Here is a 13,660-nt window from a genome sequence, read left to right on the forward strand (position 1 = left end):
TATATAGAGACGGAAGCACAATCTCACCTTCCTTGGTTTGACTTTATCCTGGTAGTCATACTGAAAGATGCCTTTATAGCTCAAACCCAGCCACCATGGGATCCCCTGTTTGTCCTGAAAAACAGAGCAAAACTTCACAGATATCTGCTTGCATGCCCCAAGGAAACTAAAATCTGTGCAGTGCATGTGTGAGAAAAAGAAGTCGAGGCAGCGTAGTAAAACTGTACCTTTACAGCATAGTAATGCACTCCATATGTGGGCAGAGATTCCACAATGCTCATATAACTGTAAGGAGCAGAAAGACAGATATGTAACGAAAAACAGAAGAAAGTCTTTCACATGCAGGACATAAACACAACCAGATAAACATACTCACTTTACAATAGCCTGTCCTCTAGATTGCCCACTGAGCTTCTTGAAATGCTCTATTACCCGGTCTTCACTGTAGGAAAGCAATAGAAGAAAACAGGGCATTGTTACAGTGACAGATAGTAAACAAGTCTGCATGATGATTTACTGAACAGGTTCTCACCAATAAGCCAGAGACGGGTGTTCCTTCAGAGCTTGAGTGGGCAGAGCAGGGAGCTTTTTCAAATCAGACCTGGTTGCATCATCGCTGCAAAAGAAATATATATATATATATATAAACTGTTTCATCCTATTGTTCTCCAAGTTCTATAGTGAGTTGAAAATGAGTTTACGTGCACATAAATGTCAACAGATACAAACACCCAATTAGGAATACAAAATGTATCATATTCAATGAAACATGGGTGAAAATGAGTACATGAACTGCATCCAGTCAAAAAAGAAGAATAAGTGCTGATGGCCAAGAAATGTGCACTATTTTAAGCACTGGGTGTGGTCTAAGTCTAAACAGCTGCAGGAAGAAAAAAGAGCAACAGAAATAGAAATACAGATGTAAAATCAAACGATAAGTAAAGATAAGAGGGGATAAAAACGATCAGGGAATGAGCTGGAACAGATTAGGATGCAGATACGAGTAAGTGAGACACGGAGCCATGCAGAAAACTACAAGCACTTGGCCCCGGGTTCAGTTTTCAGACCTCCAGTGGCAAGAGTTCTTAATGCTCAACTCTAATCCCCAGGCCTCACTCCAGCCTCCACCAAAGGCCCCACAAGATTGGGAAAAGCCCCGGGAACATGACAACCTATGAGCTAAGGCACTGGAAGAGATCCCATCCGCCCAGCATGTCTTCTCTTCGATGTGTGAAAACAGCTGTGTCTGCTTTTGTTCATATCTGCTTGTGTTGCTAATTACCAGGTACAATGCCTTGAAAAGAAACCCATACCCTCTGAACTAGTTCGCAATTTGCTTTGCTAAAACCACTAATAAAATTGGGAATTTTATGTGACATATTAACACAAATTACCCCATAACTTTTCTGTTACAAATAGACATCGGTCTAAAGTCCACCGGCGTGGAAATTAATCTCACCATAATTAAAGCCGTTCTCTGAAGACATCAGAGCTCAACCGACCACATCATTAAGACCAACGACTCCACAAAGCAGGTCAGGGTGAAGTTGTGGAGAGGTTTAAAAAAAAGTTAGGAACAAAAACAATGTTCCAAGCTTTAAACATATCAGGAGGTATTCGTTCATACCTCATCCAAAACTGAAAACAGCGCTACCCGATTAAAAACCTTACCAAGCCGTGGCTGTCAGCCTAAACTGGCAGCCAGTAAAGCGGTCTGTGGTTACACTGGAGAAGCTGCAGATATTCACACCTCATGAGGTGGAATCTGTTGACCTGACAGCTAGTAATGCAATGCAATGTAATGCATTCTACAAACATAGCAACAATAGAAGAGAAGCAAGGTGAAAGTTATTGTTCAAGAAAAAAACATAAATGTCCCATTTTTAATTAAAATGTGCCACTCAAAAGCCATGTAGGTAACACAGGAAAAAGGTGGAAGAAGTCTTTTTTTTTTTTTTGGCTTTATCAAAAGTCTAAATGTGCATGAAAGTAAAACTGTCCATCATGCTGAGACATGGGGATGGTGTAGGTAGAATCATGCTGTGGGAATGCCTTTCTTCATCCCCACAGGGAAAAGGAAGTCAGTTAAAGCAGATCGAAAGGTGGTTTGAGCTAAATACCAAACGATGTTGGAAAATAGTGTAGCTGCAGCAGGTAAAAGATTTGGTTGGTGTCACTATGTAGGAAGACATTTTATTTTTAAAGAGTAAAAGTGACATTGTACAATAATACCATCACAATCAGTATGGATTTGGACATTTTTATATTACATAAAGTCCCTATAAAATGCCTTATTGTTTGTAGTTATGACAAGAAAATCTGAAAAACCTGGAGGGGCAGAAATATTTTGTCAAAGAACGCTACGCCAGGTTTATTTTTTTATTTTTTTAGAAGTCTACTGCAATATGCAGTAGACCATGGATAAGAAAACAGTCAATGCATAAATATATTTTTACAGTTCCAAGAAAGATATAGTTTGGCCCTTTTACAGCAAAAAGAAACAGAACATCACAGACATATTTGGATATTGTAATGTAATTATCATTTTAGAAAAGATTTACAGTTAAAGCCAGTTATAAAAAATCTAATACAAAAATGTGATAATGTACGGCTTTGCAAAGGACAGAGTTTAAGGACCTTTAGAAAGGTAAAATTTGTGTGTGTGGGAAGAGGCGGGGAATAAAGAGGGACGAATCAAAAATAATGTCTCCAGAGTGTTACATTCCAGCCCTATGTAGGATACTCTGTGTAGTTGCTTCTTTCACAGGAGTAACTGCGGTTATCAGCACCACAACAAAGCAGGGATCAGGGATGCTGTGTATTTAGGGTGACAAGAGGATCCACTTTATGGCCACTACCAAAATGAAATATTACAGAAAACATTGCTCAGCAGCTTCTGAGTTAATTCAATTTAAGTTTAAAGGAAAATGAATGATGTTTCACATTTTTCAACAGTTATCTTTACATTAGGAAGTCTGTTAATAGTTAGCTCCAACATAACTCTTGAAGTCATAGCTTTGCTTTTGATACACAAAAGACTGAAAAATGAGTGAATCTAATGTAAAATTGTTGTATATTGAAATAAATTTTTAAATAACTTAAGCGATTTGAGAAGAAAATGAGTTGCACAGGATGTGAGTCACTTGAGGAGTGATAAAAACGCAGCAGGAGGAGCAGAGCAACAGCTGAACTCATCATCCCTACTGTCATGTTGGCTTCTGCTTTCAGGTTCACCACACAGAGAGTCACACTCTCTGACACATTTTTTACACAATAACCAGCTAAAGCACACTGATGAAGATTAATTGTGTTGCACATACTTTTAAAATCAGACATTACAACTGCAGGAAAATTATTATAAACACTGTTAGTCTTAGGGGTTTTCATGTATTCAGTGCCCAATCTCTCTTAATAAAAACTACAAGGGTAAACAGAATAGTTTGGATATGCAAAACGGATTTTGTTCCTGCAGTGGAGCTTACCTGCTAAAATCCCCTTTTGCTTCCTGTGGAACAAAACAAACACATGTTAGAAATATATGAATTATAACTGAACAATAACCATAAATTCTGTTTATGTTCTGTTTGTAGAAGTGAATGAGTAATAAAAGGCCACACTGCTGGACTAAAGAGGGAACATTAAACATCCATTGAGAGGGGAACCTTTGAAGCTCTGCAGAAGAGATACCCGATACTGTACATCTGCACCTGCACACAGGAGGCGAGCCCACTCAAACACACAGAGATATAAACCATTCAGTCCAGGCTGTGTAACATGACCTTGCATAATCACAGTTAATGGACTGACCTACTCTGAAGGAGCGACAAGAAAGAGAGAGAGAAGGATGGAGGAAGAAGAGTTTTGATGTTAAAGACAGAACCTGAGTGTAATTTTACCAATCATTATGAAATGTATTTAATGGAAAAACATATTTAATGCCAGCTTTGCATATTTTATATGCAGTAATATTTAGTAAAATAAATAAATAAATAAATGAAACGTTAAAATGACATCAAAGATTTAGTCAGAAGAAAATTAACTTACAGGCGAGACAGTTTGAACGCCCACAGCGCCCTCTCACACGTAATAAAAACTGATTGGCAACCGCATTAGATAATTTGGGTTCAATCTGTTAATTATGAAACTAGCAGATTATGAAAGGTCAGACATTTTGAATAGGGAACAAACGCTTCACTTATAATAGAACTGCTTCATGTTCATCCAACATCCCGTAAAATATTATACTATACTATTTTATAATATACCACAATTGCTGTGTGGGCTAAGAAAGAACCAAACAAATAAATATCATGGTATAAATTTACACAAATACATACTGCATCAACTTGTACAAAAAACAAAATCTCACTTGAAGGATGTAGGAGGCTAATTCAAAGACCACCTCACTGTCCACTTCAATGAGCTCCTGCAAAAAATAGAAGATGAAGTCAGAAGTGTTGAGTAACGCACTGTTTGACAGATAAAAAGCAGTTCAATTGCAAACTTTGGCATTCATGATAAATGGTTAAATTCTCCTTGCTTTACAAACCACATTTCTCTCCCTTTTTAATCTGTGCAATCAGAGACGAGAGGAGAAGTAAAGTGGGCATTATTTGAAAGTGTGCCCTGATAAAACACATTGACAAATGTGCTAATCAGGCCAAGAGGTGTGAGAAGGGTACAAGTGTAAAAGAATGTATCCGTCTGTGGTTAGTTAGGATTTTTACCAACAATGTGTGAGATAACTTCTCCGTACACAAAGCTGGACAAAGGGATAAGGGTCAACAGGATGCGAGTAGTGGGTGAGGCATGCTAGGAATGCTGCTTTACAATCCACTTCTTAATTGGTTTGAAGTTCAGAGAGTCTTGATGAAATACGAGAATGAGAAAACCCCACAGTGGTGTGTACCACCCAGGGTGGCTACAAATCACCCCATTTCTCTTTTTTCCCCGTAGTGCATATTCTTTTATGGTGAAACAAAATGTTACCATGGTCAAAACTAAGAAGAAAATGATAAGTATACGTTAAGAGTACTTTAGTTTTGAATGATCAAAATCTTTTGCTGAACCTGGAAGCAAGAACGCTGCTGTTCAGCTTTGAATACATACAGTGCATGCTGCACAACTAACTGCTATTACTTTACAGCTATTAACGCCAAACAGTTAAAGAAAAGCACAAAAATAAATTCAAAAACATTTACTGTGTTATACAAGACCAAAAAAAACTATGTCAGTACATAAATCTTATGTTGCCATCTACACATTATGAAGATAGCTGGTTAAAAGTTATCCGGCAGAAAGTCACAAATATCCTCCTCAAGGTGGGTAAGCCACAAACGTTTAACGAAGGCTCTACAGACTGCTGTATCCACGCAGCTTTTTGGAAAGTCGAGTGGAAGAAAAAATGTGGTAGGTAAAGCTGGACAGTAACAGGGATAATTGGAGGTTTGAGTGGATTTTAAAGCGAACTTTATTCAATAGTTTGGGTGGATCAATAACAAGCTGAAAAAAACTCTCACACTCTTTCTATTAAGGCAATCTTAAATCAGAGATAACATCAGAAGCACCTTAGCTGATCTAAGGAGGAAAAGAAATTAACTGCAGCTCGATGGTTCAAAGTTCTCTGTGCATTTTCAAGTATATTTTGCCCTTTTTATTTGGAAATGAAGATCCCATAATCTGGAGGACGTGTAAAGAAACAAACCAAGCTCCAGTGTGACGTTTCCACAGTCAGTGATGATCAGGAAAGTCATGCCATCTAGTTTGCTATTTCTGTATTAAAAAAGACTTCTGTCTAATTGGTCTTATGCATGATTCTAACAATAATAAAAAAACTTATCAGGAACACATTATATCACTCTGGCAATAAGGAATCTATTTATTATGAATTTCTCTTTTTGAATTAAATAAGTGACAGGAATAACGTCTTGAAGCTGCTGCATACGCCCTCTTCTGGACAAAATACACAACTGCTAGACACAGCTGTCAATAAATGCAGTGGTGTTTTGGCAGACCACATTTACATGGTACATTGAGCAGTAATTTATTTGCTACTTGATTTCAGCAGTTTACGTTTTCTACCTTTGTAGCTCTTTGTCGCAGTTAACCCCAGTATATATTTTCAACTGGCATTTGCTAAGCCTGAATAAATGTGCTTCAGCAGTGCCATACAGCAGTAAATGTGTCAAGTCATTCGTTAGCTGCTGGAATGTGGAGCAGCACACAGCGTGATGGCTAACAGCTGATGCAAACTGCTCGCATTCTCTGCTCCATGAACACAGCATGCAGGATGAAAAGCCAAACTTTCCTCATGTGGCATCTCATCATTTAGGTCAAAAATGAGACTAAAAGGAAACATGCCTCCAAAACACCATGTCATCATCAAAGCTTCACCTAAAAACATCCCTTGAGCAACTTCTGAGACTAAAATCATTTTAAATCAAATACTTTTTTTTTAAATAATTGCAGTCCAACATTAATGCACACTAAGCTTGCCAAAATAAAATAAAATTTTGTTCATGAATTTGAATAGTTCTTTTCAGGACGGAATGATTAAAGAACAAAAAAAATCATTTTAGAAAATATGAGTTAATGATACCAATTTGGATTTTAAACAGATTTTCTGAAGTCTTGCATTGCTACTCACATATACGGTGAGTAGCAATATTTGTAGGTTTCACAAAACACAAAGAGAGACATGTAGGTTGATAGATACAGAAAATGTGTGACTTCTCTGCAATTTGCTAAAGGATATTTAACAAAATATTTTTGTTTTGCCATGTCAGTGATGAGTACACAAAAGCGTTTTAATGACACCTTAAATACAAAGGGGTTTGGATGACCCATATAAACACATCCACATAGTATGTCAATGATATTTCAAACGTAAAATTAAAACAACGTGAAGTGTTGTTTACCTTGTATATGATGGACTTCGCATTAAGAAAGAACAGCTCGATTGTTGCATTGTCCTTCAGGTAGGAAATACTTTCAATGTAAAACCTAAAAGCACAGAAAGAAAGTTGAACATGAAAACTCTGAAGCATGTCAGTGAAGTTGATGAATAACATCTCCAAGTTTCATTCTCTTCTTTATTAGTTCTAAAAACTAATACAAAACATAAATGCTTTGGCTTTTATATTCAATTGCGATAGAGTGCAACAATTAAAATGACCAGAGGGGGGCACACCATACCAAGGGCGAAAGCGGTACAACAAGCATCTCTTCACTCTTGTTCTGCACAAAGTATCCCTCTCACCATGTTAGTTGGCAGTAATCCACTATTAGCCTGTTATCGTCTGCACATTCCCACAATCTGAATATGGAGACACCTGCACGTACGCTGATAGACTTTAAATGTGCACATTATCTCTACCGCTGTGCAGCACCAGGAGTGAGCCAGTACAAAAACACACACTCTCAGCAACACTGGAGAGAGAAGCACAGTAACCTACTTCTGGCAGATCGGTGAGCAGGGTACTAACATAATAATGCCGACTAAATTTAGCTCATGAATGCATGCAGACCCAGAGGGGAGCAAGGGTGGTGCACTGGGAGGCTACACATTGTTAGCTACTCGAGTGGAAATGTATCAAAAAGATTCTGTGCACTACAGATGCTCTCGCATGCCCCTTCACATGTTTTTGCACTTTGAATTATCAAGTCTCTCACAGGCATAAATTTGTGCACTACAGTAATCACGCACAGCAAAAGCACTCATAAATTAAACTTGTTCATATTGTTGGCACTTACAACCATCTGTGAATTATATTGGAATTTTATGCAACCTCACATAACACTGCATGGTTTTTGAATCTTTAAAGACAGAATTTGGTTTGCATCTGTATTAGGCTCCCACTTAATGTTACACTCCTGAATAAATTCCAGTGCAACCAAATGCCTTTAAGAGACACCTAATCAGTAAATGTTATCCCTCCGAGTGAAATTTAGTACAAACACAGGTGTTCTGTGAAGGCCTAAGAGGTTTGTTAGGGAGCATTCATGAATAAACAGCGACTTCAAAACCAGAGAACAAGCTTCAAAATCTGGCATTATGAAAGAATGGCTTGTTGAAAGAAAAGCGTTGAAATCTTATAAAATTTGAAATACGGTGTGACACAACAAATACAAGAATGTACGAGTGTATACATCCAGGGCAGTACGGACAAAAAGTAGACTTTTTTTAGTGCAGTTTGCTTTCACATTCTGCTTTTTTGCAAGGGAACCGTAACTTGTAAACAAAGCCACGCGGGTGCCGATCATTACTCCCACTGGACAGAAATGACGGGGGCAGGACAGAGCACAGACCCAGCATGAAAACAAACATGGAAATCCTGATTGTTGCATTTCTCTTGTGCTCATTTGTGCGGCCATTGTAACTCCAACATAACTCTAAATGTCTAGAGAAGCTCATTCAGTGCATTTTTTTGTGATGCGATATTTGAAATTTTGGCAAATATTTACCGTATTTTCTCCACTGTAAGGCGCACCGGATTATAAGGGGCACCTTCAATGAATGGCTTATTTTAAAACTTTTTTCATATATAAGGCGCACCGTATTATAAGGGGCATAGAATAGACGCTACAGTAGAGGCTGGAGTTACGTTATGCATCTACTAGATGGAGCTAGACTAAAGGGAATGTCAACAAAACAGTCCAACTCCGGTCGGCGAGGAGAGCCTTCCGCGACTGGGCCGGGGCGTGGCCGGACGATGGTCACCCTTCACCATTCGCGCACAGCATGTTCGTGGAGAACGTGGTGCTAAAGGACCTGCAGACGACCTGATTCTAGACGGTCGGTAGGTAGATAGGTCAGTCAAACTTTATTAATAGATTACAAACCAACGTTCTGACAACTATCCCAGCATGCACTGCACGCTTCTTCTTCTACGGGCGAAAAAGAAGTCTGAGGCTGCTTACCGTAGATGCTAGACCTGTTGTGGCTCAATATCGGTCCATATATAAGGCGCACTGTCGCTTTTGAGGAAACTGATGGTTTTCAGGTGCTCCTTATAGTTCGGAAAATACGGTACTGCAAACTGAATGGGACAAGATGGGTTGGGTGTTTTGACCCATGACAAGCTGGCAGTAGCAGCATTATGCTGTAGGAATGATTTTCTTCAACAGGGACATTGAAGCTTGTTTGAATTTATGGGAAAATGTATGGAACTAAATGCAGGACAATCCTGGAGGAAAACCTGCTACAGGCTGCAAAAGACTTGAGACTGGGTGAAGGTCCCCTCTCCAGTAGGACAGAGACCTTAAACATATAGTGACAGCTCCACTGACTTGTTTAAGATTAAAGAATAATCATGTTTCAGAATGACCAACATCTAAACTTAATTGGCGGTGATCTTCCCCACCCTCCCCCTAAAAGAAGAAAACTATGTCAGTGAGATGGGTACGTATAATGAGAACTAAGCACATATTGCTGTAAGTACTTTTGAATCAGTGGGTAGATGTGAATGAGTGTGTATAGGTATTGAGTGTGAAGGGTTGCAGTGGACATCAATAGTTGAGGGTTTTGAATCGCTTTACTTATTGAGCAGCAAGAGAGAATGAGAGGAGCTACGTCAATATTCTGTGTGAACATTTAATTAAAGCCACAGTGCAAATGAGACACACAACAAGATCACCTCCTGAGGCAGGCATGCTGCACATTTATTCAATTAAAAAAAAAAAAAATTAGTAATCCCATAGGGAAATTAAATGTTGTTGTAACACATTATTCGAGGTTCTTCAAAGAGAAAAACAACATAAAGCTACAGCAAACAAAACATAAATACCACATAAGCATGCAAAGTGTGTCACGTTCAGGCACAGAGAAAGACACAAATTCCGGAAAATTGTGCCCATTGGACTATATGGTGAGACCGATAATAGATAAAGGTCTGACATTTGGAATGATTGCTTTTCAAGCAATCTCTGGAGTGTGCATCTCCACTGAATGAATTTAAAAAATGCGGCTGGGAAGTATTTGAAAGAGGTTTCACCCAGTGTGACATTTTCAGAGATTGAGGTTAGCGGCTGGCTTGAACTGTGTTGGGAGGAGAAAAGGGGACGCAGCCTTGAAATGGAGTCAAAGTTCACAGCATCCCCACCCCAACCTCAAACACCTATTAGTCTATGTAAATACACAAAGAGAGACCCTCATCCTTCAACCTGCCCAAGCCGCCACCGCCACATACACACTTGGTTGTTTAAAACAATTCAGTGCCTGACATTTGATACAGACAGGGTCTCGAGTCAGCAGTTATCAATGAAATCTGCACATTTAAACCACATCGCAGTTGCATTGTGTGCCAAAGCCATTGTTCTCTAAATATGAGCATGTGCAGAGAATGGAGCTATGGTGCACAGCAGGCTCATTGTGTCATTAGCTGTGTTGTAAATGTCATCCAGGAAATATCTAAACAATAACACCGTTCAAGGTTGTTAAAATGCATCAGGTATGTTTTTAACAAAGACTACTATTTGGGTTGGACTCTGAAATAAATGGTATACCAGGACAAACAGTTTCACTTTTAGGGTTTTCCAGGATAATCTGTTTGTGATTATATTTCAATCAACATTTCTCTTTTCTGGTTTTAAATATTGTACTGGAAAAACCTACAATATAGATTATATCGTCTATATCCAGCACTGTGAGAGAGTATTTGCCCCCTACCAGATTCATTCAGGTTTTCCTTTTCCCAGAGTTACATATGTACTTATAAAGTAACTGTTATTAACCACACAGCTAAGTTCAGCTTCTACAGTCATATCCAGAGCTGTTAACTGCGTCACCTGTAGGTTATGAAAAAAACAAACCTCTCTAACAACAGCAACTAGGCTAAAATACAATAAACCAGGCCCCATCTAAAGATGGAAAATAAAACACTATCAACTTGGTGGGAGCTACAAAACTTTTTCTAGGCTTTGAGATTCTAGTAAGCCAAAGTCAGGGTTATCCAAAAATAGATAAAACAGATTAGTGGTGAATCTTCCTAGGAGAGGCAAGGAAATTTTAAAATAGACTATCCGCCCCTCAGTTTTTGGTCTTAAGCTCAAGCACACCTGGGTTTTGCCACAGGACAAGGATCCAAAGCGCACCAGTAAGTCTATGTCTAAACAACAACAAAAAAATAATAATGAAGGTTTTAGAATGTTTAACTGAGATCTTGTTGCATGACCTTAAAAAGATTATTCATGCCTGAAAAACATTGATTTTGGCTGATCTTATCTGTGCTAAATAATTAAAAAACTGCCTTTATCTATGTCTGATCATGAAATCTATTAGATAATTTCCTATATTTCACATTTTTTTGCCTTCTTTTAAAGTGTATTCTTGGTTCCACAAGTCAATTTGCATAATATTACCATGCAAAGCATACTGATGAGGTTTAAGAGGCTCATGATTGGCTGAGAGACTCTGTGGCGGGAGTTAAGCACCGAGGTCAAAGCCATTTCATAACTAATCTTATTAATCCGTTCCTGCAATTCATGAATCTAGTGTATGTGCATGCACAAACGCACACATATGCTAGCACACACAGTCTTCTGTTCTTTTTCCACAGGGCTAATTAGAAGATGAAAGAGAGACTCACCTGACACAGAAGTAGAGAACAATAGGACCAGACTTTTTAGGGAATTCATGCTCCAATACCCGTCGGTCCAGCTGAAGCCAACTGAAGTGGCCCCTGAAGACAAAAACAACCAGTCAATGCCATTAACCACAGGTGTTCATCAATCAGATTGTAATAAGACTACATATCATGGTTTGTCTGCCTATCTAGGTATTTGAATATAATTTTATTTTCAATGCAGATATAAACAAATCATACAAATGAACTGCCAGTAATTCTCCAGGTTATTCAGCAGTAAAGTGAGCTGCAGACAAATCTTTTTAGAACATGAATATTTTCTTTAGCCTCTTTCACTGAGCTCCTTATGACTTTTTTTTTTTAAAAACCTATAGTTAGAGTAATCACCTTAACATCTCTTCATAAAGTTAAAATTTCCACGCAAAACATGTTGGATTGTAATTAGCTGATTAAACATATTAAACGAATTGCCCTGTGTAAAGTCATTGCTTTAAGACAACAACTTTTAGAGATATTCTTAAATATTTGAACAAGACGATATTGGCCTTTTACCCAACACGTTGTGCCTTAAGAATTTTAAAGAATGGCACAATAGACAAGAATGGCAAACCAGGACTTGTTTACAAACTTATTTTACAGCAATTCATCACCTAAAATTATCAGGGTTATATAAATATGGCAACATTATAAATGGTAAAAACTTTGCTTTTCTTCTGGAAAGTTCTAATTGAAGAATGCAAGTTTCTCAACATGTAAAGTAAAGCAAACAAGTTGCAACCTGACATGTCTTGAGGTTCATGCAGTGCACAATTACTTTTAAGCTAAGGTGAATGTAAGAATGTTAAGGAAGTTGGGAAGGTAAGACGTTCCCCTTCTCACTTTTCTCCTTCTGTTTCCAACTGAGAGAAAAACTGCAGTGACGGCTTGTCACCCTGGTAACCCTACATGGTCTCCAGAGCAACATCTCTCTCAAACGACCCTCCTTCTCTCTCCTGTCATTGGTCCCTCCTCCCACCAAACACAACCCCAACCCTTCTTGACAGCTGAACAGCATGAGCTGAATTGTCTGCTCTCTCTCTCTGTGAACAAACGTAACAAATCTACATATGATGGGATTCCTCCAGTGGACAGCTGGTGTTACTTTGCTGGGCTTGCGTTACTAACAGTGTCTATCACATGTGTCAATGGGCACTGTGGTCAATCCTACTTCATATCAAAATTTGCACATAAGCAAAAAAACATGAAAAACAACAACAACAAAAAAAAACCTGATGTTTGTGAGTATGTAAATCACTGATATATTTGCATGGCTACTATGCCTTTGTGCTTTGTCCAAAGTACAACTAATTTGAATGTCACTTTTGCAATTCAAAAGCAATCTTCCACATTCAAAAGAAAACCTAAAAGCATTAATGCCATGCCATTGGTGCATTTCATAACAAGGAGGTCTGCTTCATAAATTTGTTTGGTAGAAAATAACAGTTATTTATTATTCAACTACTGTTCATATTATTTATAAATTCTTTATTTTATACTTACTTTTTTCATAGATTGCAACAATACACTCACTATATTCCATATCTTCTTCGAGTTCAGTTTTTATATATGAGCTTACATTAGAAGTTTTATCTCAAAAGGAATTTACTCTTCATCAAGTGTAAAAAATGCATATTTAAAAAAAATCAGTTGTTTGACTAAAATAACTGTAATATAAATATATTGCATCTGTCCATTTGGCTTTATCAAAAAAAAAAAAAAAAAATATATATATATATATATATATATATATATATATATATATATATATATACATACAAATAAAATAATATTTTTATAATGGTACAGTTTCATAGTTCTACTGTAGACAGCTAAGTGTACATGTAGTTACATTACAGAATTACATTAGGATGTGTTCTATGTCAATGCACATTAGTCAAAATTCTATTTTGTCTGGAGTTTTTACTACTTCTAAGGCTCAACATTTGTAAGTATAATGCAGGATCTCAGTATGAATTTATTGCAGATGTTTCTACAGTGGCCAGGCTTAGAGGCAATAAAAAAAAAAACACTCCCATTTA

General features: G+C 37.7%; 1 protein-coding gene across 10 annotated transcripts in view; it reads right to left on the minus strand.

Moving 5' to 3' along the window:
• Nucleotides 1-13,660, minus strand: part of frmd4a (FERM domain containing 4A) — a 113,763-nt gene that overhangs the window by 19,956 nt on the left and 80,147 nt on the right. For all 10 annotated transcript variants that reach the window (XM_016668128.1, XM_016668129.1, XM_016668126.1 and 7 more), the window contains exons 4-11: nt 11,586-11,678; nt 6,918-7,002; nt 4,370-4,426; nt 3,483-3,505; nt 533-616; nt 377-442; nt 228-285; nt 28-114 (exon numbers count right to left, since the gene is read on the minus strand). In XM_016668128.1, coding sequence (XP_016523614.1) covers nt 28-114; nt 228-285; nt 377-442; nt 533-616; nt 3,483-3,505; nt 4,370-4,426; nt 6,918-7,002; nt 11,586-11,678 — 553 coding nt within the window. The remainder of the gene's footprint in view (nt 1-27; nt 115-227; nt 286-376; nt 443-532; nt 617-3,482; nt 3,506-4,369; nt 4,427-6,917; nt 7,003-11,585; nt 11,679-13,660) is intronic.

This window comes from Poecilia formosa, unplaced genomic scaffold, assembly GCF_000485575.1.
Source record: "Poecilia formosa unplaced genomic scaffold, Poecilia_formosa-5.1.2 Scaffold13, whole genome shotgun sequence".
Taxonomy (NCBI): Eukaryota; Metazoa; Chordata; class Actinopteri; order Cyprinodontiformes; family Poeciliidae; genus Poecilia; species Poecilia formosa.